This window comes from Hippopotamus amphibius, chromosome 3, assembly GCF_030028045.1.
Source record: "Hippopotamus amphibius kiboko isolate mHipAmp2 chromosome 3, mHipAmp2.hap2, whole genome shotgun sequence".
NCBI classification, from domain to species: domain Eukaryota; kingdom Metazoa; phylum Chordata; class Mammalia; order Artiodactyla; family Hippopotamidae; genus Hippopotamus; species Hippopotamus amphibius.
Genome location: NC_080188.1, coordinates 134769377 through 134796787, shown reverse-complemented (window position 1 = coordinate 134796787; position 27411 = coordinate 134769377). Strand labels below are relative to the sequence as shown.

Genomic DNA, 27411 nt, shown 5'->3' with positions numbered 1-27411 from the left:
TGGCAGGCACCGGGCACTGGGAGAGAATAAGAACCACATTTCATAACAGCAAAAGATCAAAAAGTCTGTTTTGAAATAAACGGTGTGGAGGTTATTGATCTGTTGGAATTAACTTTTAAAAAAATATAGTGCTACATTTCCTGCTTTGATTCTTTGCTTTAATATCTCACACAGACACTTGAACTATTTGGCTTAACAAGGATTCAGAGAGAAGCAGTTTTGGAAGACAACCTGGGGCTGACATTTATTGGATTATTTTCTTCTCTTGTATTCCAGCCCCCTTTTTCTTCCAGAAGTTTGAATTGTTTTGGAAAAAATCCTTCTTATCCCTAGAGAATATTCATGCATCTCTACTGCATTTTTAACAGTGACCGTTACAACGCTTTCCTATCCGCTTCCAAACTCCTAAACCCCATTTCACCCCTGCATATTTGGCAAATTTCCATGCCTTTTAACTAGCAGAAGAAGACTGTGTTCTGCAAGAGTTCAATTGATCTCTCTTCTCCTCACTTTAACGTTTCTCTGTATTTTTTTAACCACGTTCTTCTCAAGGAGAAGAAAATAAATCTCAGAGGAGAAAATAGACCTTCTCTGGATGGAAGGTATTTTTAACTCCTCTCATCTTTTAAAAAAAGCAATCCCTTAAAAAAAAAAAAGCTTTTTGTCTTTTTAAAAAATATTTTTATTCTTCTCATTGGAAAAAAAAATTGAAGCATTAAAAAAAATAGAAAAATTTGCCCACATCCCTACTGCCCAAGGCCAGCTTCTGTCACCCTTTTAGTATTCCTAACTGCTCTTTTCCCTCTGGATCTTCTTCCACTAGAATGAACAAGTACCATGTTCCACTCTGAAAAATACCCTCCCAGCCCCCCACCACTTCTACTCCTATCTCTTCCTCCTGCTTACACTGGAAAACTCTAGAAATGAAAAGTCACAGCTTTCAATTTCTTCTTTAACGCCTCTTGTCAGGTCTAAACCTTACTACCTAACTGAAACCAGCATCACTAAGGGCTAACTTCTGACTCGTGGGCAGCATTTGACTCTGCTCACCAGCCGGCCTCCTTAAAACTCTCCTCCTTAACTTCTCATTTTGAATTCTCCCCCTGCCTTTTCTCTCTCGAAGGGCTCCCACTTTTACCCACCCTCTATACGTGAGCGTTCCCTAAGGCTCTGCTGTAGATCCTCACCATGAACAATAAACATATTATGAAGCCACGTAAATTTAGTTTATAGTAACTGCTATCATGGCTCATGATATCATCATTGCAAAATGCTCAGGAGCTGATGTAGATATTTTTATAGTTTATTTTATATTCCAGATGTTCCTTTTCTCTCTGTCAATGTTGCTAATTTTAACTACATTTTGTTGTTGTTGTTTTGCCACTTTATAACTCTAGAATGACCTCCACAGATAAACAGTCCCTAGCATGTGCACGGGGGAGAACCATTAAGAAGTGCTGACCTCCACACACTCCGCCCTGGTAAACTGCAGAGCGAGCCTTACTGTCAGGGTTAAAGATGGATGTACAAGGTTTGGCCCATGGATAGACAACGAAAAGTGCCAAGTGTATTTATCTGCATCCCTGTCTACAGTGCCCAGGTCACTGTTGGCCCTGGGGGGAGGGCTCAATAAATGTCCATGAACTTGAGACTGGGCATGAGCAGACACATGCAGGAAGGAAGGGAGAGCTCAACAGGCACTTAAGCCCCAATAAATAACTTAGATTTCACTTTCCTTGTCAAGGGCAAGAGCACGTGAGAACATTATCAGGAGTGTTTAAATATGTGCCAGGGAAGGTGTAGACTTTTTAAAATGGAAGAAAATGAAAAAGAAAACCACTGGCGCTTAGAGAGGTTAAAATAGTCTTCCATGGTTATAACTGGTAAGTGCCAGAGTTATTTATGGCTGTAGTCATGGCTCATGGGGCTAAAATTTTTGTAATTTAAGAGTTGGGTTCTTCATGGCTTGCATCAAGCAGACTAACCCTGGGCAACCTGTACCATTATTAATTTACACATTAATCTGACATGCATATTGCAGGGTAGATTAATGCTGCAGGGAACGCACCGTCGGACAGGGTAGACTGACAAGCTACACCTCTAGGCAGTGAGCACATCATTGCCTTGTAGGAGATTCAAGACGTAAATGTGGTAAGAGTACAGTAAAGGGAGAGAGCATTTCCAGTTGAGATCATCATGTCTTGGACCAAGGGGCATTTATACTGGCCATTATAAAACAGTTACTCATTTGACCTGGTTTCCTCCTTCCCTCCACACCCACACACAGAAACACTATGTCCACTCCCTATGGTCAGCTATGACCTTGCAAACCAGGATACTTATTGGTCATTTAGATCTGCATCTATCTTGTTTCAAAGAAGTCAGACTTAACGGCAAATTCTGAGAATCAGACAGAATGAACCCGTGGCACCTCCTAGGCTGGGAATCAGTATACTGGGCTTCATGCTGTGGGGGATGTGCTCTGTTTGACTGTGTCCTTGAATCAGTTTGGACTAATATTACCCCCAAGCAGGCTCTGCACATGTCCTTTTCAGGAATTTAATCTTGGCTGTGATGTGCTGCTGATAGTCACCATTAGTCTGGTTCTAACGAGGCCATTTGGGACAAATTGAATCTGGTAACGTGCTTAGGTTTGGCGCACCTGCTTTTGCCATGTCTTCTTCCTGTGCCCCGCCATACTAGCCAGAGGAAATGGAGGGCAGGAAGGTGACTTCATTTTACGAGGGTATTTATAAAATCAGAAAGCGATTCAGACTTGTTTTTGCTCTGCTTCTTTTGTTCAATTATTTAATGTCTCGTTGTTTCTGTCAACACTCAATAAAGACTTGGTGGGTGTGTGTCATAGGTACAACATTGAACCCATTGTAGTGAAGACATTAAGATGTAAGACTGTGTGCTAAAAATGCTGGTACAAAATAATATATACACAGGAAAAATTCTCAGTGTGATGTAATACAGAAGAGCAAAAAGGAGTTATTGACCCCTAGAAAATAGCTCCTATTCTCGTTAGAAATAAAATGAAGCAGAAAAATATATGGGCATGCTTGTAATTCCTTCCTCATATCATTACTCCTCCCTGTGTTCCTTTACACTAACCAAAAGAAAACGGGAGCAGAGAAAGTATTTCGCTCATTAAAAAGAAATTTCCAAGGAATTAGTGTTGGGTTTTTGATCTATGATACCTACGTTTCTAGCAAGGAAAATGAAACCACTTAAGATTATTTCACCAGGTTTGTTACTTCTCACGTTCGGCATGTTCCAACCTTCAAATAATAAAGACAAGAAACTTTATGAAAAATCATATAATTAAGTCTCGAAATCTGCACCTGTTCCACAATGAGGAATAGAGAATTGAAGGAATTATTCACAGTGTTTTAGCCAAAAAATCTACCGCTATCTTGCACTCCTTACATAAAGTGAGGCTGACTCTGAGCCTGGAGAGCAAAACGAAAAGTGGAATCAGCAGCTGTCGTACCAATGTCACTACTAATCTAAGTAATCAAAACCCTAAGATGTTATTTTTTAAAAACCAGAAGCAGGAATTTTCCTGGCTGGTCTGAACAGTTGATCAACAAGTTAAGAGCTAAGGAAATTCCAATTTAGGAAAAACACCTTCGTTGGCCTTCATGTTCTAATAAATGCCTTGTTAGTCTGTTTTGATGTGACAACGAAGGACTCACATTTTCACAGAAGAGTTAGAGCAGGGTGAGCCCGGGGAGAGCATAGTCAGCGTTTTTCCCAGGCAATACCCACCCGACTTGTCACAATCCTGCTGTGAGAGAAAAATTGGTCGTTAAAACGAAATCGCTGCAGGGCTTCTGCATATATAAATGATAAAATAAAGACAGCCTAAGGGGAGATTACATGTTGACTACTACCTTCAGCATCCAGAGCATGTGTGTGCAACACTCCTATTCACGGGGTCTAACCACTTCTCTTCTCAGGAAGAGTGAAGCTTTAAAAAAAAAATTTCCTGTTCTAATTGGGCAGGAAAATGCACCTGGATTTTTTAAAATGTAGGCTTACTGTGATCACATTGCCAGCATGAGGTAGCTTCATGCCTTGCATCTTCCATCAACCCCAGTAAGTTGGCAATGGCCTACGGATATGGACTCAAACATCCTTTGCAGATTAAGTCAGTGTTTAAAGTGCAGCACTGGTGAAGCAGGGAACATGAGTTCAAGCCTTATAGTGGGACAACTGGATTTTATTCAGTTCCATTTGGGAAACAAAAGACCACAATTGGAGGCATTGTCATGGGATACACAAGAATAGCAAGACACAGTTTCATGACAAATAGACTCTGCTTCTGAAAAGGGACAGGCCTAACCAAATTATTCAACAAGAGATGAAACTATGCAAGACAGATGTGGGCAAGAGAACACAGCTCATCAAACCCACTTGTTCAGAATAAAACCACCCCAACTCTCTTCTCCTGAGAATGGGTCATCTTTGGTAACATTCCAAACAGAAGTAGGTCCAAGTCATTGTTGGTGTATGTGGATAACTGCCTTCTTATGGCTGTCTCCTTTTGCTTTCTTAATGCTTGATTTAGACCCTCACTGGATGAGGCCCTGCAGTGGCGTGATTCCCTGGACAAGCTCCTGCAGAACAACTGTAAGTTTGAATTATCTTTATAAAGATCAGGGGAAGGACAGAGGCAAAAAACAGCTTTGGATTACCTGTGTCTTCTTCCCCAATTTTGTCAGTTCTTCAGTTTTGGAAGGATGGCAAGGGAGTGGGGTTATCTAGCCTACTGTGGGAGAATGTGAAAATAAGGTGTCCTGAGGACTCATGAGAGCAGGTTGTACTCCCATCTGTCCTACTTTCTTGTGTGAGCAAAGCTAGTGGCTTGACCTGTGTGCTTCTTAAAATTTTCATCAGTAAATACAGATACTGCCTCTTCCAGCTTGGCCTCATAATGGTTTGATATGGACTGGGTGTAGCAGTGTACGTAACACTGGACTATGAGGCTTGGCTGGGGTGGTACATCCCAGTTCAAATTGCTATTAATTGCTTTTGTAACCTGCCTTGGGTTGTTGACCTGCCTTAACCTGTTTCCTCGCTGGCAGCATGCCTTTTATATCTTCACTCAAGACATGACAAAAGTGCCAGCAGGAACTCTTCTCCAAGCTAATACCAATACACCTGAGCACCATTTGCCTTTCCCCAATCTAAAATCCATACTGATTCCCAGTCCTAAAGTATCAAGTTTGAATTTCCAATGTTTAGGATTCTCCATAATAAAGATATGGCTAGTCTGCAGTCAAATTGAACTGTTTTCCCTTCCGTATAGAATTTCTACATGTAATCCCTTTGGCTGGAATATTTTGTATTCATATTTCTATCTGTTGAAATTCTCCTCTCCTTTAAAATTGAATCTAAATACTAAACGCCTAGCGTTCCCTGACCATCAGGAATGACTTATGCTCCTTCTGAGTTTCCAGTGTAATTTGCACATTTTTATGCCACTGAGTACTTGCTACATTGAACTCTGATCATAGCTGTCACCTTCCTATGACAGATTATAAACTCATTGACAGCCAGGACTTAGTCTTTTTTATCCTTATCACAACAGGAAGTGCACAGTAATAGGAAAACAAATATTTGTTGAATCATTCATTCTAAAAATAGGATTCAGTGTAAGATATCTAACCCATATTTTTTCCATTTTCACCACAAGAATGGAATATGAAACTTTGTTCAATGCTTTGCAAAAATAAGAATTTAAAAAATATTTCACACAGGACCATCATGATTCATAGACACAAAGTAGACAGCAAAGAATGTATGTTGAATTCTATACAAACTTTTTTTATGTCTTGTTTTTGGTGAAGTAACCCTCCACTTACCTGTGATAGAATCCATGTCTTATATTTGGAGGCACAACACCAAAGCCTCTAATCTGTAACTTTCTCAATATTATTCATTTCTTATTTTCTTTTTATTTCTTGTGCTAAATAGAGTACCCAGCCCTGACACATACAAAGTGTTCAACAAATGCTTCTTGAATAACGGGGTTAATAAATGACCTCATTATCCTTCTTGGACACAGGAATTTCATGAAGTCAACTAGGAGAAAAATTTTTATGTTTATCAGTTGAGTTGTGTTACACAGTAGCTTTACGGCCAATAACCACCTGACAGATGACATATTATATATTATGAATCCTAAGCACCCTGGGTGCAGGGATTTATTGCTGCTGTCAACAAACCTGAGAATTAGCAGAACTGTTTTCATGTTTTTAAAACCATCAAGGAGAAGGATATATATATTTATGTACATATACAATCCTTTTCACTCACACTAATCTGTAGGGCCACATGTTCATATGTTTCAGGCTTTTAGGAGACAGAGAACTATTGGAATAAGTTAAGCCAGAGGCAGTTAGTGTTAACACCTTAGCATTTGCTGAGGGACTGAAATTTTTCAGCTTGCAAATAGATGATTTCCATGGTGTGAGCTTGAGACCTGAGAATCTCACAGTAATATTTTCTGCTTCTTAGAGGGGAAATATGTATATGTATGTGTGTGTGTAAATATTAATACATGTATGTATAAAATATTCACAATATTTTATTTAGAGATAATATTTTAAAACTATATATACTGTATATGTTTTATATATATATGTAAAATGTGTCTGTGTATATATGTGTGTGTATATAATCTTAATTTTCACATCATTATCCTCTTAAGTAATTAATACTTTTAAAACTTAGGCATTTCCCTAAGGAATAAATGGAAAAGCATTTGATAACTGTTCTAGTCAAAATTCTTTCCTTGAAAGGGTGTTCATCCATTCAAATTAGCACGAATGAAAAAGAGGGCTTCTGGTATGGATACAGAGATCTCAGAGAAACAAAGGAGAGCCACGCCCTATAGGAGGTCACACCATGAGCAAATAAGACAGCCTCTCTCCCACCCTCTGCCTCTATTTCTCTGTTCTGTGTCTCTGACTCTCTCTTCCTCTCTATCTTTCCATTTTCCCCTCTGTCTCTGCTTCTTTGACTCTCGTTGCTGTGTCTCTCTCTTGCCACTTTGTCTCTGCTTCTCTCTGCCTGGCAGTTCCTGGAGAAGGACTAGTGGAATGACAGGTATGCCCAGATAATCCCACCCCAACACCATCAACCTGAAGAAACTATTTTTGACCTATTCTGCCAAAAACGAGCTTTCATGCATTGTGAATAAGCCACACTTTGGCCACTCAGTTCTTATGAGCTGTTCTTACTTGAGTCTGCGAAAACTAATGGTCTATAACCAGACCTATTATAGTTCTGACATTAGCTGTGATTGATGCAGGAGAGCTAATGAAGAAAGATACATTTGAAAATTATGCATTTAAAACTTCACAATCCTTCTTGCACATTTGGTTTGATACATTAAATCATTTAACCTCAAGGAGTGGCATGTTTTGTTGATTCATGAGGAATATTGGGCATTCTTTTGTGCTAGTGTAGGATATTGATTCAGTTCCCCAAGCATTCCTTAAATCCACATTTTTCTTAAATTTTCTTGAGTGGAAAAGAAATTAATTGGTACCAAACCTCTAAAAAAAAATAATACAATTAAGCTGCTACTCCATCTTTTCTCTTCCACGAGATTCCTCTTTCTTTCCTCATTTTTAAAAAATCCTTTTTTATTGAAATATAGTTGATTTATAATATTGTGTTGTTTACAGAATGATTCTTTCTGTTTTACAGATTATATCCCATTATAGGTTATTACAAGATAAAAACCTATTAAACCTATTAAAATCTAATAGGCATTACCTGATGACGTATGAAAAGTCATTTTTAATCACCCAGTGTATTTGACTCTGTTCTGAAAAAACATTGATTTCTTACGTTTTGTCTTCAGTTTTATATATGGCACCATCTGTTTTCTTTTTGAAGGTCCATGGGGCACATAACTGGTGTATTGCTTTTTAAACACAAAAACAGATTGCAAGTAGGAGTTTAAGTAACACAGTGACATTAAACTCCTCCACGTGCCTGTCTTTAAGAGCAGAGGAAGAATGAAACACAACCCAGTAGCAGCAAAGTTTTTATGTGAATCTCTTTGCCCCAGGGGTTTCAAAAGGTCAGAACATTTCCTTGAGACACCCTTGAGATTTAGACTCTTGCATGGGGAATGGAATAGCCTGCATCCGGGCTCCTCTTATTGTTTCTATCTTTGCATTCTCCTTCTGCTTCTCTTCTTTGGTTTCCAGTTTTCTCCCTTCTCTTTTCTGGCTTATCTTTATCATCATCTTACTAACTGGTAGCCACAATTTCCTTTAAAGCAACAATTATAATAATACAAACAATAGATTTACATTTATTATTCATCATGTGCCAGGCAATGTCTTATGCACTTTGCATATATTAGTTTATCTAATGATTTCAATAATTTTAAGACTTAGATACAATAACAATCTGTATTTTTCAGAAAAGGGAACTGAGACATAGAGAGCTATGAAAAAAATGCTACAGCAATAGCAAAATCAGTGATTTTATTTTTCCTTAATGTTTGTATTTTTCAGTTTTGAGACTTGGGAGGAAATTTTTCCCTCAATGGGTTTTTATTTTATTTAGTTTGAACCTCTGTTAAATGTTAGGTCCACAGATTTAGACTAGGAGGTGGGATGCTTTTGAAAGAAGGGCAAAGATAAATGAGACTCAAACCTTGAACTCAAAGAATCATCAGTCTCCTGGGAAAAATAGCCATAGAAGCAAATGACCCCAACAAAAAACCAGAAAGTGATCTCTTATAATGATAAAAATCTTCAGCAGCAAAAACTACCTTGTATATGAGGATAAAGACTACATTATATATGAGGCAACATTTAAGGCAGGTTTTGAATGATGATAAAGATTAATTTTATTATTTTTTTATTTTTTTATTTATTTGTTGGCTGTGTTAGGTCTTTGTTGCTGTGTGTGGACTCTCTAGTGGTGGCATATGGGGGCTACTCTTTGTTGTGGTGTACGGGCTTCTCATTGTAGTGGTTCCTCTTGTTGCAGAGCCTGGGCTCTAGGCATGTGGGCTTCAGTAGTTGTGGCACGTGGGCTCAATAGTTGTGGCTTGCAGGCTCTAGAGTTCAGGCTCAGTAGTTGTGGTGCATGGGCTTAGTTGTTCTGTGGCATGTAGGATCGTCCCAGACCAGGGATTGAACCCATGTCCCCTGCACTGGCAGGCAGATTCTTAACCACTGAGCCACCAGGGAAGTCTCAAGATTAATTTAAATTGGGTATGAATAATAATGATGAAAGTCAGCATTTATTGAACTATCATCATGTCCAACAACATATAAGAGCTTTCCATGAATTATTTAACACTTATAACAACACTGTGTGGTAGGTTCCTTTAGTATCCCACTTAGCAGATGTGACAGCTGAGGCTTGGAGAGGCTAGATTACTTGCCCATGTTACTGCAGTAGTGTGGTGTATAAGGATCAATCTCCAGGCAATCTTGACTCTAGAGTCCATGCTTTGTACTTATCAACTATCAATAACATTTCACTATTTTTCTTCTAGGAGAAGAGATTTGTGCTAATCTATTTTTCAATATTTTTTCCTTTGTACCAATTGGCTTGGATTTGTCGTATTCTCCTTTTATTTTTAAAGTAGTTTTATAGATGGTTTCATTTTGTCCTTTGGCAGGGCTGTTACTCTATTTCACAGACATGTCAAAAGTGTCATCACTCATGAGGGCCAGCTCTGGGTCACAACCCACAGTGTTCCCAGCAGTCTAGAGGAACAGGTGGGTTTCATCTACTTCTTAGGAAAGAGATACCCGAAGAGGTGTATAGACAGGTATTCTGAAGCTCTGGGCTCAGCAAGGAATAATGCAAGGACTTTTCAGGGTTGTGTACCGAGGGCTCTACCAGGGTGTGGGGTGGTCAGGGGAAGAGTATGAGGCAAAGAAGACACGTATGTTCCTTGCAGAAGAGAGACATTTGGTCTAGAGTAGGTTTGACTCTGACTTAAGAGGACTTCCTCAGGAGTAATGGGAATTCAGCAGAGAGGGTCTCTGAGGAATGAACCAGTAGAAAACCAGAAGTTAAGGAGGAGAAAGCATCTGGGGAGTGGCATTAGAGGGTCCTAGGAAGGGACCCTCTAGAGAATCCTCAAAATCCAGATGAGAAAAAGAATTGCTTTAAACATCTCCCAGACCAGTAGAGTATAAATCCACTTTATAGGTCTTGATTGAGAGTGCTTACACTGATAAAAAACATTGAGCTAACATCATGGGATTCAATGAGAATGATGAAACCAGTACCCAGGAAATTGACTCAATACACTAGAAAGTTATTTTCTAAGCTCATTTTCTGGATAGGATGACTTGGTAAATGTTAACATTGTTGTGGAATCCTGGAATGTATCCTCAAGTCATAAACAGCAATGTTTGAGAGGGCTAGAATTTTCTCTCTACCTTTTTCAAAGATGTGGAAAGAGGTGATTCAGAGTGCCTGAATCACCATGTTGTGGGGACATGGGGTTAAGGAGAATAAATTAGCCGCAGACTTACTCTGTGAAGTTATTGCTTCCTCTATAGTCTTAGACCTGATTGTGTGGGAGCTCATAAGATTTCATTCCTAATGTCATTTCCCAGCAGTTAGAAAGTGCCTGGGAATTTTCTCATTTCAACAGAGACTACCTGACACCTTTTATTTAAGAAACAATGAAAACTTTAAGAGAGAGGATCAAGATGGCGGAGTAGGAGGACAGGTGCTCACTCCCTCTTGCAAGAACACCAGAATTACAACTAACTGCTGAACAATCATCAACAGAAAGACACTGGAACTCACCAAAAAAAGACACCCCACATCCAGAGACAAAGGAGAAGCCACAAAGAGATGGCAGGAGGGGTGCAATCGTGTTAAAATCAAATCCCATAAATGCTGGGTGGGTGACTCACAAACTGGAGAACAGTAATACCACAGAAGTTGACCCACTAAAATGAGGGTACTGAGCCCCAAGTCAGGCTTCCCAACCTGGGAGTCCAGCAACGGGAGGAGGAATCCCCAGAGAATCAGACTTTGAAAGACAGCAGGATTTGATTACAGGACCTCCACAGAACTGGGGGAAACAGAGACTCCACCCTTGGAAGCACACAAAAAATAGTGTGCTCACCAGGACCCGGGGGAAGGAGCAGTGACCCCATAGGAGACTGAACCAGACCTACCTGCTGGTATTAGAGGGTTGCCTGCAGTGGTGGGGGCAGCTGTGGCTCACTGAGGAGACAGGGGCACTGGCAGCAGGGGTTCTGGGAAGTGCTCATTGGCGTGAGCCCTCCCAGAGTCCACCATTAGCCCCACCAAAGAGCATGTAAGCTCCAGTGCTGGGTAGCCTCAGGCCAAACATCCAACAAGGTAGGAACACAGCCCCACCCATTGGCAGGCAAGTAGATTAAAGTTTTACTGAGCTCTGCACACCCAGTCCAACCCACCATAAGTCCCTCCCATCAGGAAGCATGAGCAAGCCTCCTAGATAGCTTCCTGCACAAGAGGGCAGACAGCAGTATCAAGCAGTATCAGCAGTATTTCTTTCTGTGGAACTGAAAACCATAGCCACAGATAGAGAAAATGAAAAGACAGAAGACTTTCTACCAGATGAAGGGATAAGATAAAACACCAGAAAAACAATTAAATGAAGAGGAGATAGGCACCCTTACAGAAAAAGAATTCAGAATAATGATGCTGAAGATGATCCTGGACTTTGAAAAAAGACTGGATGCAAAGATTGAAAAGTTGCAAGAAAAGTTTACCAAAGACCTAGAAGAATTAAAGAACAAACAAACAGAAATATGCAACACAATAACTGAAATGAAAAATACACTAGAAGGAACCAATGGCAGATTAACTGAGGCAGAAGGGCGAATAAGTGACCTGGAAGACAGAATGGTGAAAATCACTGCCATGGAAGAGAAGAAAGAAAAAAGAATGAGAAGAACTGAAGACAGCCTAAGAGACCTCTGGGACAATGTTAAACGCACCATCATTCGCATTATAGGGGTCCCAGAAGGAGAAGAGAGAGAGAAAGGACCTGAGAAAATATTGGAAGAGATTATAGTTGAAAACTGCTCTAATATGGGAAAGGAAATAGCCACCCAAGTCCAGGAAGCGCAGAGAGTCCCAGGCAGGATAAACCCAAGGAGAAACACGCCAAGACATATAAAAGTCAAACTGACAAAAACTAAAGACAGAGAAAAGTTGTTAAAAGCAACAAGGGAAAAACGACAAATAGCATACAAGGGAACTCCCATAAGGTTAAAGCTGATTTCTCAGCAGAAACTCTGCAAGCCAGAAGGGAGTGGCACAATATATTTCAAGTGATGAAAGGGAAGAATCTACAACCAAGAATAGCCTACCCAGCAGGGATCTCATTCAGATTCAACGGAGAAATCAAAACCTTCACAGACAAGCAACAGCTAAGAGAATTCAGCACCACCAAACCAGCCCTTCAACAAATGCTAAATGAACTTCTCTAAGCGGGAAACATAAGAGAAGAAAAGGACCTACAGAAAAACAAAACAAAACAATTAAGAAAATGGTAAAAGGAACATATATATTGATAGTTATCTTGAATGTAAATGGACTAAATTCCCCAACCAAAAGACACAGACTGGCTGAATGGATACAAAAACAAGATCCATATATATGCTGTCTATAGGAGACCCACTTCAAACCTTGGGACACATACAGACGGAAAGTGAGGGGATGGAAAAAGATATTCCATGCAAATGGAAATCCAAAGAAAGCTGGAGTAGCAATATTCATATCAGACAAAATAGACTTTAAAATAAAAAATGTTACAAGAGACAGGAAAGGACACTACATAATGATCAAGGAATTAATCCAAGAAGAAGAGATAACAATTATAAATATATATGCACCCAATATAGGAGCACCTCAATACATAAGGCAAAGGCTAACAACTATGAAAGAGGACATTGACAGTAACACATTCATAGTGGGAGGCTTTAACACCCCACTTACACCAATGGACAGATCATCCAAACAAAAAATTTGTAAGGAAATACAAGCTTTAAATGATACAATAAATCAGCTTGATTTAATAGATATCTACAGGACATTATATCCAAAAACTGCAGATTACATGTTCTTCTCAAATGCACATGGAACTTTCTCCAGGATAGATCATATTTGGGGTCATAAATCAAGCCTTGGTAAATTCAAGAAAACTGAAATTGTATCAAGCATCTTTTCCAACCACACTGCTATGAGATTAGAAATCAATTACAGGAAAAAAACTGTAAAAAACACAAACACATGGAGGCTAGACAATAAGCTACTAAATAACCAAGAGATCACTGAAGAAATCAAAGAGGAAATACAAAAATACCTAGAGACAAATGACAATGAAAACACAACAATCCAAAACCTATGGGATGCAGCAAAGGCCGTTCTAAGAGGGAAGTCTATAGCAATACAATTCTACCTCAAGAAACAAGAAAAATCCCAAGTAAACAATCTAACCTTACACCTAAAGAAACTAGAGAAAGAAGAGCAAACAAAACCCAAACTTAGTAGATGGAGAGAAATCATAAAGATCAGAGCAGAAGTAAATGAAATAGAAACAAAGAAAACAATACCAAAAATCAATAAAAATAAAAGCTGGTTCTTTGAGAAGATAAATAAAGTTGATAAACCTCTGGCAAGACTCATCAAGAAAAAGAGGGAGAAGACTCAAACCAATAAAATTAGAAATGAAACAGGAGAAATTACAACAGACACTGCAGAAATAAGAAGCACCATAAGAGACTACTACAAGCAACTCCATGCCAATAAAATGGACAACCTGGATGAAATGGACAGATTTTTAGGAAGGTATAACCTTCCAAGACTGAATCAGGAAGAAATAGAAAATATGAACAGACCAATCACAAGGAATGAAATTGAATCTGTGATTAAAAATTTCCCAACAGACAAAAGTCCAGGGCCAGGTAGATTCACGGGTGAATTTTATCAAACATTTAGAGAAGAGCTAACACCCATCCTTCTCAAGCTCTTCCAAAAAATTCCAGAGGAAGGAATACTCCCAAACTCATTTTATGAGGCCACCATCACCCTGATAACCAAAACCAGACAAAGATACTACAAAAAGAGAAAATTACAGACCAATATCACTGATGAATTTAGATGTAGAAATCCTCAACAAAATACTAGCCAACAGAATCCAACAACACATTAAAAGGATCATACATCATGATCAAGTGGGGTTTATCCCTGGAATGCAAGAATTCTTCAATATAAGCAAATCAATCAGTGTGATACACCATGTTAACAAACTGAAGGATAAAAACCACACGATCATCTCAATAGATGCAGAAAAAGTTTTTGACAAAATTCAACACCCATTTATGACAAAAACTCTCCAGAATGTGGACATAGAGGGAACCTACCTCAACATAATAACACACAGCAAACATCATTCTCTGTGGTGAAAAACTGAAAGCATTCCCTGTAAGATGAGGAACAAGACAAGGACATCCACTCTCTCCACTACTATTCAACATAGTATTGGAAGTCCTTGTCACAGCAATCAGAGAAGAAAAAGAAATAAAAGGAATCCAAATTGGAAAAGAAGGAGTAAAACTGTCACTGTTTGCAGATGGCATGATACTATACATAGAAAATCCTAAAGATGCCACCAGAAAACTACTTGAGCTAATCAATGAATTTGGTAAAGTTGCAGGATGCAAAATTAACACACAGAAATCTCTTGTATTTCTATACACTAACAATGAAAGATCAGAAAGAGAAATTAAGGAAACAATCCCATTCACCATTGCAACAAAAAGAATAAAATACCTAGGAATCAACCTAACTAAGGAGGTAAAAGACCTGTACTCAGAAAACTATAAGACACTAATGAAAGAAATTAAAGACGACACAAACAGATGGAGGGACATACCATGTTCTTGGACTGCAAGAATCAACATTGTGAAAATGACTATACTACCCAAAGCAAATTACAGATTCGATGCAATCCCTATCAAATTACCAATGGCATTTTTCACAGAACTAGAAGAAGAAAGCTTACAATTTGTATGGAAACGCAAAAGACCCCAAATAGCCAAAGCAATCTTGAGAAGGAAAGATGGAGTTGGTGGAATCAAGCTCCCTGACTTCAGCCTATACTACAAGGCTACAGTGATCAAGACAGTATGGTACTGGCACAAAAACAGAAATATAGATCAATGGAACAGGATAGAAAGCCCAGAGATAAACTATGGTCAACTAATCTATGACAAAGGAAGCAAGGATATACAATGGAGAAAAGGCAGCCTCTTCAATAAGTGGTGCTTGGAAAACTGGACAGCTACATGTAAAAGAATGAAATTAGAACACTCCCTAACACCATACACAAAAATAAACTCAAAATGGATAAAAGACCTAAATGTAAGGCCAGACACTATACAACTCCTAGAGGAAAACATAGGAAGAACACTCTTCAACAGAAATAAAAGCAAGATCTTTTTTGATCCCCCCCCTAGAGTAATGGAAATAAAAACAAAAATAAGTAAGTGGGACCTAATAACTTCAAAGCTTCTGCACAACAAAGGAAACTATAAGCAAGATGAAAAGACAACCCTCAGAATGGGAGGAAATATTTGCAATGAATCAACAGACAAAGGATTAATCTCCAAAATATATAAACAGTTCATCCAGCTCAATATCAAAAAAACCCCAAAAAACAACCCAATCAGAAAAGGGGCAGAAGACCTAAATAGGCATTTCTCCAAAGAAGACATACGGATGGCCAAGAGGCACATGAAAATCTTCTCAACATCACTAATTATTAGAGAAATGCAAATCGATACTACAATGAGGTATCACCTCATACCAGTTAGAATGGGCATCATCAGAAAATCGACAAACAGTAAATCCTGGAGAGGGTGTGGAGAAAAGGGAACCTTCTTGCACTGTTGGTGGGAATGTAAATTGACACAGCCACTATGGAGAACCATATGAAGGTTCCTTGCAAAACTAAAAACAGAGTTACCATATGACCCAGCAATCCCACTACTGGCCATATACCCAGAGTACACCGTAATTTAAAAAGACACATGCACTCCAATGTTCATTGCAGCACTACTTACAGTATCCAGGACATGGAAGCAACCTAAATGTCCATCAACCAATGAATGGATGAAAAATATGTGGTACATATATACAATGGAATATTACTAAGCTGTAAAAAGGAATGAAATTGGGACATTTTTAGAGACATGGATGGATCTAGAGACTGTCATACAGAGTGAAGTGAGTCAGAAAGAGAAAAACAAATATTGTATATTAACACATATATGCAGACTATAGGAAAATGGTACAAATCAACCAGTTTGCAAGGCAGAAATAGAGACACAGATGTAGAGAACAAACATATGGACACCAAGTGGGGAAAGCGGGGAGTTTTGGGGGGGAATGAATTGGGAGTTTAGGATACCAAGTATTCACTCTAAATATGTGCAGTTTATTGTATGTTAACTGTATGTCAATAAAAGTTCTTAAAATAAAAAAAGAAACAATGAAAACTTTACGAATGACAGAGCGCAACTCTTATTTGTTCTTTCAGCGGGTACCATTGACTCCCGTGTCACTAAACGATAACAAATAGTGCAGGGAATATGGTGGTAAGTACAAGGAGGGAGAGAGGGAAAACACATCTGATGTTATCCAGGGCAACATATTACGTTGTTTCAAAGTAATTCTTCTAGCTGGGTTCCCAGAGAAAATTGTTTATCATGCCTGCCATCACTCCCCAATGTATTTTTAGGTGTTGATGAATAAAAAATGTTTTTAGGTTAAGTACAGGGAGAGGGGATTAAGATGCCAAGTGTCTTGTTTGGATCCAGAATCTCTGCTGACCCTAATCCAAGTTAATTATGACTTCGCCATTCTGTTTCTTTAGAATTGAATATAATTGCAGGGAACTGTGAGGGGTATGAAGACAATGAAAATGTCCAGAAGGAAAATTGAAAAAAGACAACTGTATATTCCTGGCTTAATCATCGCATTTTGTGCATATTGTATGAAATCGATGTATTAGGCAACGACTAATGAATGAAAATTTAGCCTATAAAAAGGAATAGGGAGAAATAGTCAACGGGAAGGGAAATAGATAGAAATTAGGTCAAAGGAAATGAATTTAGTACATGAATATGTTCTCCAAGTAAAACTAATGAATTGCAGAAGTGTCTCCTGATGGGGAACAAGCTAGAGGAAAAGTGAATCCTGATGCACTGGTTACAGTCAGTCCAGCCTTCTGCCCTGGGAGGCAAACGACACACCAGGCATGCCTGTAACTGTGATGCAGTCTGTGGAAAACTAGAGTTTTCTCCCCTCCCTTTAGAAATTGACTGTCCTCACACAGTAAATAGACATGGATCCTCTCTCAGTACATATACCTTTGTTAGAATTTGGGTTTTTAAAAAAAGCATATATATATATACATACACACACACACACATATAGAGAGAGAGAGAGAGCGCGCACGCAAGAGAGTGGGCTTTAAAAGGAAGAAAATATTGAAGATATAGAGTGATTTTTCCTTTCTTCTCTCCAGTGCCTTCCTAAGTCCTGATCCTGCCTTCTACTTATCTACCACTTTGGAGGTTAGAGCTGGAGGGGGAGGAAAGAAAAAGAAAACAAAAGGATCAGGCTCAAGAATCTCTAATATATACATATATATTCATATATAGAGGTGTATATATATATTTAAATTATAAGCTGAAATATATTCTACATGAGCAACAGTGCACTGAAAACAGAATCACAGTAGTTATACTGAATTTAATATGTTTATAGACATATACAATTGATGGGCATAGTAACCACTCTGAGAGTGGTGATTTTATCAGGCCCCTTCCCACTCCTCCTTCAGGTCTCAAATTGAATGTCACTTCCTCATGGAGCCCTTCCCTAAATGTAAAATGAGGTTAGGACCCTTTTGTTACTCTCACTATCTTTCATATGGTTTTCTTTTGTTGTGTACATTTATTTGTGTGTGTTTCTTCATTTTCTTTTCTACCTCCCTCCTAACTGATAAACTTCATTAGGGCCGGGACCATGTCTATTTTACTGACCATAATTCCTGGAACAAAATATTTGCTCAAAAATCATCTGTAGAAAAAAAAAGATTGTAAGTAGTTCACACACAAGAATCAACATTAATGTTACTTACACTACCAAATCAAGTTTTAAATACATTTTTTTCTTTTTGGTAATTGATAGTATCCAGAATGGCATTAGTGTTCACAGTGTTCCTAGATGCCGCACACAGGTAAATCTTCATCACCTAAATATAGATTGTCTGGATTTGAATCCCAGTTCTGCCGCTTACCAGCTGGTTAACTAAGTGCAAGTTACTTGATCTCTCTGACTTCATTTGTAAAATAGGTTTGTAATGAGGAGCAAATGAGTTAACTTTTGTAAGGTTATTACATAAATGACACGAATATATAGTAATGAACGTTGTTACAACGTGGGATATAGTGTTATAGATCGATAGATAGGGTGAATACATTTCCTCAAATAACCTTTTTCCTTGCCAGATGGACTTGCCAGCTTCAAAAGTTTCCTGAAGTCTGAATTCAGTGAGGAAAACCTTGAGTTCTGGATGGCCTGTGAGGATTACAAGAAGATCAAGTCCTCTGTCAAGATGGCTGAGAAGGCAAAGAAAATTTATGAAGAATTCATCCAAGTGGAGGCTCCTAAAGAGGTTGGTCCTAATGGGAAGTTGCGTGAGCGTGGCCAGTGGGGGTCAGCTCAACAACTTCCTGGGAAGGATTTCCATCTGCATTACAGTCTGCAGCTAAAGGCTTATTCCTATTTGAGAGTGGGCCACCTTTTGTAAGCACCTACTGAGTGCAAAGGCAGGGCAATACAGTCAAGCAGGTATGAACTTGAACTCTGTTTGGACCACTTCCTAAGCAATATGGGTCTCTCTTCAGTAGTATGTAATCACAAGTCAGAATGATACTAGTTGTATGATCCTGGATGAATTGTTTCTTCTCTCTGAACTTAGTTTCTTTCTTTGGGAAAATGAGGGTAATGAAGACTATTTTTCAGGATTGTTGTGAAGATGAAATTAAACAGTGAACGTGAAGATATATATCTCAGCATTTGAACTAATTAATGGTTACTGAATGTTCCTACCACTTAATCTCTTCTCTCTTCCTCTTCCCTTTCTCCTCCCTTCCCTTTCCTTTTTTAGTGAAAACTCTCTCTTTTCCCTTCTATTCTCCCCCATCCCTTTGTTTCCCACAGGCCTTTTCGATTTGCACTCTAGTCGGGGCAACAGGGTTTCTACTTAACAAAAATCAAATGATTACAAGACAATAGTGCTAGAGATGTCAGAAGACAATATACCATTAATTGACTGCTAAAGACAAGATGTGCATTGATTTCAGAGAGGTTTGGGGTAGTTTATCTGCCCTTTGCTATTTATGAAACTGAATTGAAAAAGCTTTTTGTGGAATTCAGGATGACCACAGCAAGATCTGTTCATTATATTTTGGTCAGGTCACTAATTTCACATTGCACCCCATAATCCAATCTGGACATCAAACATTTCATCAAAATTTGGGGTCAAGCACAGGGGTGATCTGAGCAAACCCTCTAGGTAGGCAGTAATTAACCCAAGATGATTTAAGAGGGGAAAATCCCAATGTCCTTTTTCTTTCACAGGTGTTCTAGACTCTTGAGGTTCCACCATTTGATATTCATTCCTTTCATAATGCATTACTCATCACTGATCCTTTTTAAAAGATAAATATATTTGAATGGATGGACAAATTGTATACCTAATACCAACAAACAAGCTTCCTCCGTGACACAGGAGGTGGAGGTCAGGAGCTTGAGAGTACAGAGTACCATGGGCCATGGTGGAGAAAGTGAGTGCTGAAACGGAACTGAGTCTAGTCTTGCTGCGGAAATTATTTTGAAATCCTCTCCAGATCTCCTCTTCTACTCCTCAGTCTCCCTCCTTATGCATGTATGTTAGCTTCCCCTACTTCTGATGTCCTTTGTGCTGGGACATTATTCTTCTATCCACATGGAATCTCTATTTGTGATGTTACCGAGGAGATTAGTATTAAATTTGGCACCCATTTCCCGACTTCAACTGATCTCCCATTTCCCACCTATCTTCCTACCAACTTCATTCCTCTTCACAGAAGTCTAGGGTTTACTGCAATATCTGCACATGGTGGAGACCCATCCAGACGATTGCTAGGCACTCTGAGCTCCAGGAAAACATTGTTCTCAAGGTTCCTTATTAGAACATTGGTGGTTATCATGAAAATATACGACATCAAAAATGGAGCTTCAAAGTAAACGAAACCTGACTGAGTTACTAGAACACACACAAGGTGGCCCTCACTATGAAGACCTGTGGGTTCACGTTAGAATAGCCTTGGCCTCCAGTCTCTGAGCCAGGCATCAGAGAGCATGTGAAAGCTGCTCCTGGCACACAATACATGTTCAGAGAGCACTTGTGAGATGAATGGATGCAGATGTCCTGACTCCAGACCTTTCTCGATGTGTGACCTTGGGCAAGTTTCTAGCTAAAACTCTCTAATTCTCACTTTCCTTTAACGGTAATAATTTCACATATGTATGTGTACCTAGAGGATGTTTAATAAATTGTAGTTACTCTTTTTAAAATGCTCCAAAGCTTGTATTTTGGCCCCAGAATTTACTATTTCATTTTGATAACTAGTAGATTGGTCTATATAACAAATTTACCCAGGCAAATAGTAATCAAAATTTTCTTTCTCTGAATATTCACCTCAGTTCTTTAATATCAGGAACTGAAGGAGAGATGGAGTGGTAAAATAAAAATTGGAACTAAGATTTAAAAAAGAGAAGTGACCCTGTGTAGTTCAATAAGTAGAAAACTCATATATTACAAACTGTCAACTGTCCACATTTTAAATTAAAGAAAAATATTTTCTTAACAGAAGAGTATATGTCAAAATGATTCGTTAAAGGATCCCATGCACATAAAAATAATAAAATAAATAGCTGTTATTTGCTGGTGTTTACAATGTATTAGAGAGTTTTAAATGCATCACTTCTTTAAAAAATAGGGTTAGGAGATAATTTTATAACTTTTAGAAATTCAACTATTTGAGTAAGGCTGCCCACCAGCTTAGTATGTATTTAAAAGAAGGAGGAAACATTGCTTTAGTGTGGTGGAAAGAATAACAGACTGAAAATAGAGAAATATACATTACAGCCTCGCCTCCGTCCTTCACTAGCTATTTGTGGGCATGTAATGGGACCTCTTTAGGTCTCGGAGTCTTCACCTGTGAAGGCAGGCATCGGACTGCCTCACCTCGGAGGCTGTTCCCAGCGCTGCCTGCATGGTCTTCCTCCATTCCTGCAAAAGCACACAAGCCCCTCTCAGCAGTGGAAAATGAGTCATAGCCTCAACTCACCTTACCCTGGAGCTTCAATCATAGTCACTCCTGTCTGTTCTGGCTTGGTGCTCCCCAGTCATGCCTTTGTCCCTGACTCTGACCTAAAGCCACTTCATAATTCTCTGAGCCCAAACGGATAGCTTTTCTCAGTATCAAGAACCTCTAGCAGGCCAGGAGAGCCCTAAACACGTTTTCTATGTTCCAATTCAGAACTATTGGTTGATTTGTTTCTTTCTCTTTTACACTTAAGAGTCACTGAAACATACAACATGCTGTACAGTGATTTCTCTCAAATCATACATAGGCAAGCCCAGGGAACCATTTACATGGACCCTAGCATGAGTGGTGTCCCTGGGAGTGTCTCAAATGTAGTCGCCCTGCATTCAGGACACATAAGCCATAATGCCTTCCAACACGGCAGTCTGCTGGGTAAAAGCAACGTTGGTGGGCTTTTAAGTTTTCTCCCTACCCCTTATGATCTTGGGCAAGTCACTTAACATTTCTGCTCCTCAGGTGCAAAACGGAGATGTCAGTATTGCCTCCTAGAGTTGTAAGATTCAGTGAGTTCCCAGCACAGTGCCTGTAAAAGTAAAGTTCTCAGCACTCAGTAAATATTAGCTGCTGTTATTATTATTGTTGTGCTAGAACCATTGTTTCCCAGCTAGTTTCAGGAAAAGGCCAAGTTTCCTTACTCTTGGAGAGCTATGCAAATGGTCTTGGATCCCTGGTCAGAATTTCTTTCTCTCTCTTCATTCTCCATAGTAGGTGTGAAACCAAATGCTGTGGAAGGAAGACTGAGGGATTAGGCATCAGGATACTTGGATTCAAATTCTGAATCTCTGCACTCAAATACATTTATTAGTTCTGTGATCCTCAGGAAGTATCTATCTATCATCTATCTATCTATCATCTATCATTCCCCCACAAAAGGAAAGGCTCATTCTTAGGGTTATTACGAAGATTATATGAGGTCTGCATGTGTTAGCTGCTTGTTTCTTTTTTTTTTTTAATTTATTTATTAGTTTTTGGGGGGTACACCAAGTTCAATCATCTGTTTTTATACACATATCCCCATATTCCGTCCCTCCCTCAACTCCCCCCCCACCCTCCCTCGAGTCCCCCCCACCCTCCCCATCCCAGTCCTCTAAGGCATCTTCCATCCTCGAGTTGGACTCCCTTTGTTATACAACAACATCCCACTGGCTATCTATTTTACAGTTCGTAGTATATATATGTCTGTGCTACTCTCTCACTTCATCTCAGCTTCCCCTTCACCCCCCGCCCCCTCCCAAACCTCGAGTTCTCCAGTCCATTCTCTGCAACTGCATCCTTGTTCTTGTCACTGAGTTCATCAGTACCATTTTTAGATTCCATATATGTGAGTTAGCATACAATATTTGTCTTTCTCTTTCTGACTTACTTCACTCTGTATGACACACTCTAGGTCTATCCACCTCATTACATATAGCTCCATCTCATCCCTTTTTATAGCTGAGTAATATTCCATTGTATATATATGCCACATCTTCTTTATCCATTCATTTGTTGATGGGCATTTCGGTTGCTTCCATGTCCTGGCTATTAGCTGCTTGTTTCTCCTTCAATTTGTTGATATGATGTATCACGTTGATTGATTTGCGTATATTGAAGAATCCTTGCATCCCAGGGATAAACCCCACTTGATCGTGGTGTATGATTTTTTTAATGTGCTGTTGCAGTCTGTTAGCTAGTATTTTGTTGAGGATTTTTGCATCTATATTCATCAGTGATATTGGTCTGTAGTTTTCTTTTTTTGTGACATCTTTGCCTGGTTTTGGTATCAGGGTGATGGTAGCCTCATAGAATGAGTTTGGAAGTGCTCCGCCTTCTGCAATATTTTGGAAGAGTTTGAGAAGGATAGGTGTTAACTCTTCTCGAAATGTTTGATAGAATTCGCCTGTGAATCCATCTGGTCCTGGGCTTTTGTGTGTTGGGAGATTTTTAATCACTGCCTCAATTTCTGTACTTGTGATTGGTCTGTTCATGGTTTCTATTTCTTCCTGGTTCAGTCTTGGAAGATTGTATTTTTCTAAGAATGTATCCATTTCTTCCAGGTTATCCAATTGATTGGCATATAGTTGCTTGTAGTAGTCTCTCATGATGTTTTGTATTTCTGAGGTGTCCGTTGTGACTTCTCCTTTTTCATTTCTAATTCTGTTGATTTGCATCTTCTCCCTTTTTTTCTTGATGAGTCTGGCTAATGGTTTATCAATTTTGTTAATCTTCTCAAAGAACCAGCTTTTAGTTTTATTTATTTTTGCTATGGTTTCTTTCCTTTCTTTTTCATTTATTTCTGCTCTGATCTTTACGATTTCTTTCCTTCTGCTCCCTTTGGGGTTTCTTTGTTCTTCTTTCTCTAGTTGTTTGAGGTGTAAGGTTAGGTTGTTTATTCGATCATTTTCTTGTTTCTTAAGGTAGGACTGTATTGCTATAAACTTCCCTCTTAGAACTGCTTTTGCTGCGTCCCATAGGTTTTGGGTTGTTGTGTTTTCGTTGTCATTTGTTTCTAGATACTTTTTGATTTCCTCTTTGATTTCTGTAGTGATTCCTTGGTTGTTTAATAGTGAATTGTTTAGCCTCCATGTGTTTGTATTTTTTGCAGTTTTTTTCCTGTAATTGATATCTAGTCTCATGGCGTTGTGGTCTGAGAAGATGCTTGATATGATTTCAATTTTCTTGAATTTGCTGAGGTTTGATTTGTGACCCAAGATGTGATCTATCCTGGAAAATGTTCCGTGTGCACTTGAGAAGAAAGTGTAGTCTGTCGTTTTTGGATGGAATGTCCTATAAATATCAATTAAGTCGAGATGGTCTAATGTGTCATTTAAAGCTTGTGTGTCTTTATTGATTTTCTGTTTGGATGATCTGTCCATTGATGTAAGTGGGGTGTTCAAGTCTCCCACTATAATTGTGTTACTGTCGATGTCCCCTTTTATAGCTGTTAGCATTTGCCTTATGTATTGAGGTGCTCCTATATTGGGGGCATAGATATTTACCATTGTGATATGTTCTTCTTGGATGGATCCCTTGATCATTATGTAGTGCCCTTCCTTGTCTCTTTTAATAGTCTTTACTTTCAAGTCTAATTTGTCTGATATGAGTATTGCTACTCCAGCTTTCTTTTGACTTCCATTTGCATGGAATATCTTTTTCCATCCCTTCACTTTCAGTCTATATGTATCCCTTGGTCTGAAGTGGGTTTCTTGTAGGCAGCATATAGAAGGGTCTTGTTTTTGTATCCATTCAGCCAGTCTGTGTCTTTTGGTTGGAGCATTTAATCCATTGACATTTAAAGTGATTATTGACATGTGTGTTCCAATTACCATTTTCTTAATTGTTTTGGGTTTGTATTTGTAGGTGTTTTCCTTTTCTTGTGTTTCCTACTTAGAGAAGTTCCTTTAGCACTTGTTGTAAGGCTGGTTTGGTGGTGCTGAATTCTCTTAACTTTTGCTTGTCTGGAAAGCTTTTGATTTCTCCCTCAAATCTGAATGAGATTCTTGCTGGGTAAAGTATTCTTGGCTGTAGGTTTCTCTCTTTCAGGACTTTCAGTATATCCTGCCATTCCCTTCTGGCCTGCAGAGTTTCTGTAGAAAGGTCAGCTGTTATCCTGATGGGTTTTCCCTTATATGTTGTTTGTTGCTTTTCTCTTGCTGCTTTTAATATTTTTTCTTTGTGTTGAATTGTCGTTAGTTTGATTAATATGTGTCTTGGTGTATTTCTCCTTGGGTTTATTCTGTATGGGACTCTCTGTGCTTCTTGGACTTGGTTCATTATTTCCTTTCCCATGTTGGGGAAGTTTTCCACTAGAACCTCTTCAAATATTTTCACAGACCCTTTCTTGTTTTCTTCTTCTTCTGGGATGCCTATAATTCGAATGTTGGTACGTTTAAGGTTATCACTGAGGTCTCTGAGGCTGTCTTCTAGTCTTTTTATTTTTTTATCTTTTTCCTGCTCTGTGGCGTTTATTTCTTCCATTCTATCTTCCAACTCACTTATTCGTTCTTCTGCCTCAGTCATTCTGCTGGTTAGAGCATCTAGAGTATTTTTAATTTCAGTTATTTTGTTATCCATTGCTGTTTGTTTTTCTGAGTTCTTATGAACTGTTTCTTGTACTTTCTCTAATTTGTTATCGAGATTTTGTATCATTTTTACTATCATTACTCTAAATTCTTTTTCAGGCATTTTTCCTATTTCCTCCTCATTTATTTGGTCTTGTGGGTTTTTTTCCTGCTCCTTTGCCTGCATGGTGTTTCTTTGTTTCCTCATGGTTGTCCAAGCTTTTGGGGTTGCTTGTCCTGGTGATAGAGGTGTTTATAGAAGACTGTCCAAGCCTCAGACTAATGTCCAAGTATTGGATTAGACGAATATTCAGTCTAGGAAACACATACATGTATAAGACACACAATTATTGAATCCGTTAGGACATAAGGCTCTAGAAAGACCTGACAGAACCCCAGTGTGCTATCAGATATTCAGAGAGAAACCCAGCAGAAATTGACAACTGAAACAGAACAAATCAGAGACAAAAGCAAAAGCAAACAAACATCAAATAACACCCTACACATACAAACATCAATCCAGGGAGATTTTGTAAGCTAGGATCAAATATAGAAATGAGCTGGAGTACCACCAGAGTGAATGGAGATTCTCAGAATGTAATTAGACAACTGTACTAAGAACTAAGATAAAGACAAAAGCCTAATATTAATACCAAGGCAGTGCATCATCTGGAGAATAGAGCAAGGAGTCTGAGCAGACCGATAGTGTTGCTTATAAGTATGTTAAGATAAAATACACTTAAAATGGCTGGAAGAAAGGGGAACAGAAGAGCGTAATGTGGTTGGAAATATGCAAAGAAAAAGAAAGGAATAGAAGTGTATAAAAGAAAGGGATGGAAGGAAAGTATGAAAGATATTTTGTCCGTACTACCAAAAACTTAGCTAGATATAGAAGTATTTTAAAAGGCAAAAAAAAAAAAAAAAAAAAAAAAAAAAAAAAAAAAAAGAGTAAAAAATATCCTTATAAAATTATGTTGTAAAACTTGTAGATCCCTTAGGGCTAAGATCGTATTTAATAAATCAAAAAAAAAAAAAAAAAAAAAAAGAGAAAGGAAAAAAAAAAAAAAAAAAATCCAGAACTGATCCCCGAATGGACCAGTTCAATAGGTATTGATACTACTATTTCTGTTTCCTTAGCGTCTCAGCTGTAAGTGTCCTTTTCCTTGCCTTGGGTTTTTTTTTTTGCGTTATTCTGTGACCAGCAGAGGTTCCTTTATTGTTCGTCTGTAAGCCTCGGTGTGTGGGGAGGGAGAGGGTGCAATAGTGGCTCCTTCTCCTGGGAGGGAGTGAGCAGTGGCGCACTGTTGCTTCAGTCAGGCTTGGAGGTGCCTGTTGCAGAGGGCGCTGGTGGCTCAGGCGTACACAGAAAGTCTTAGAATTGGGCCTCTCTCGGGGTTTTTTCTTTTTGATGCTGGTTTTTTTTTTTTTTTTTTTTTTTTTTTTTTTTTTTTTTCTCTCGGCAGCCTCCCTGCTGCTGGCGTTGCAAGGAGTTTTAATCTAGCCCCGCCCGAGCGCCTGAGGGTGCTTGTTATCCCTGAGCGCCTTATGTGGCCCCGCAGGGCGTCTCTCCGCTGCCTGTTGCAGAGGCGCAGAAAGAGAGAGAGAGGCTATGCGCGCGGCTCCTCCCCCCCGCCCGGGAGCCTGCAGCCTCCAGCCGCCATCATGGCCGGGCAGCTCTCAGGGATCGGCACTCCTCTCCGCGGACCTCCTCCCTCCTGTGCTCTCGGTCCGTCACCCTACCGGCAACAATGTTTCTCCCCCGAACCAGCTCTCCGGTTCCCACGCTCCCGCTCCTGGACCCTCCGTGCAGCCGCGGATCGATGTCTCGGTCCGGGAACGCTGAGCTGCGCTGCGGA

General features: G+C 39.1%; 1 protein-coding gene across 1 annotated transcript in view; it reads left to right on the top strand.

The window, feature by feature from the left end:
• The window catches only part of RGS5 (regulator of G protein signaling 5), a 60705-nt gene that overhangs the window by 27593 nt on the left and 5701 nt on the right, over positions 1 to 27411 (top strand). Inside the window, exons 3-4 of the mRNA XM_057728271.1 lie at positions 4577 to 4638; positions 18588 to 18754. Coding sequence (XP_057584254.1) covers positions 4577 to 4638; positions 18588 to 18754 — 229 coding nt within the window. The remainder of the gene's footprint in view (positions 1 to 4576; positions 4639 to 18587; positions 18755 to 27411) is intronic.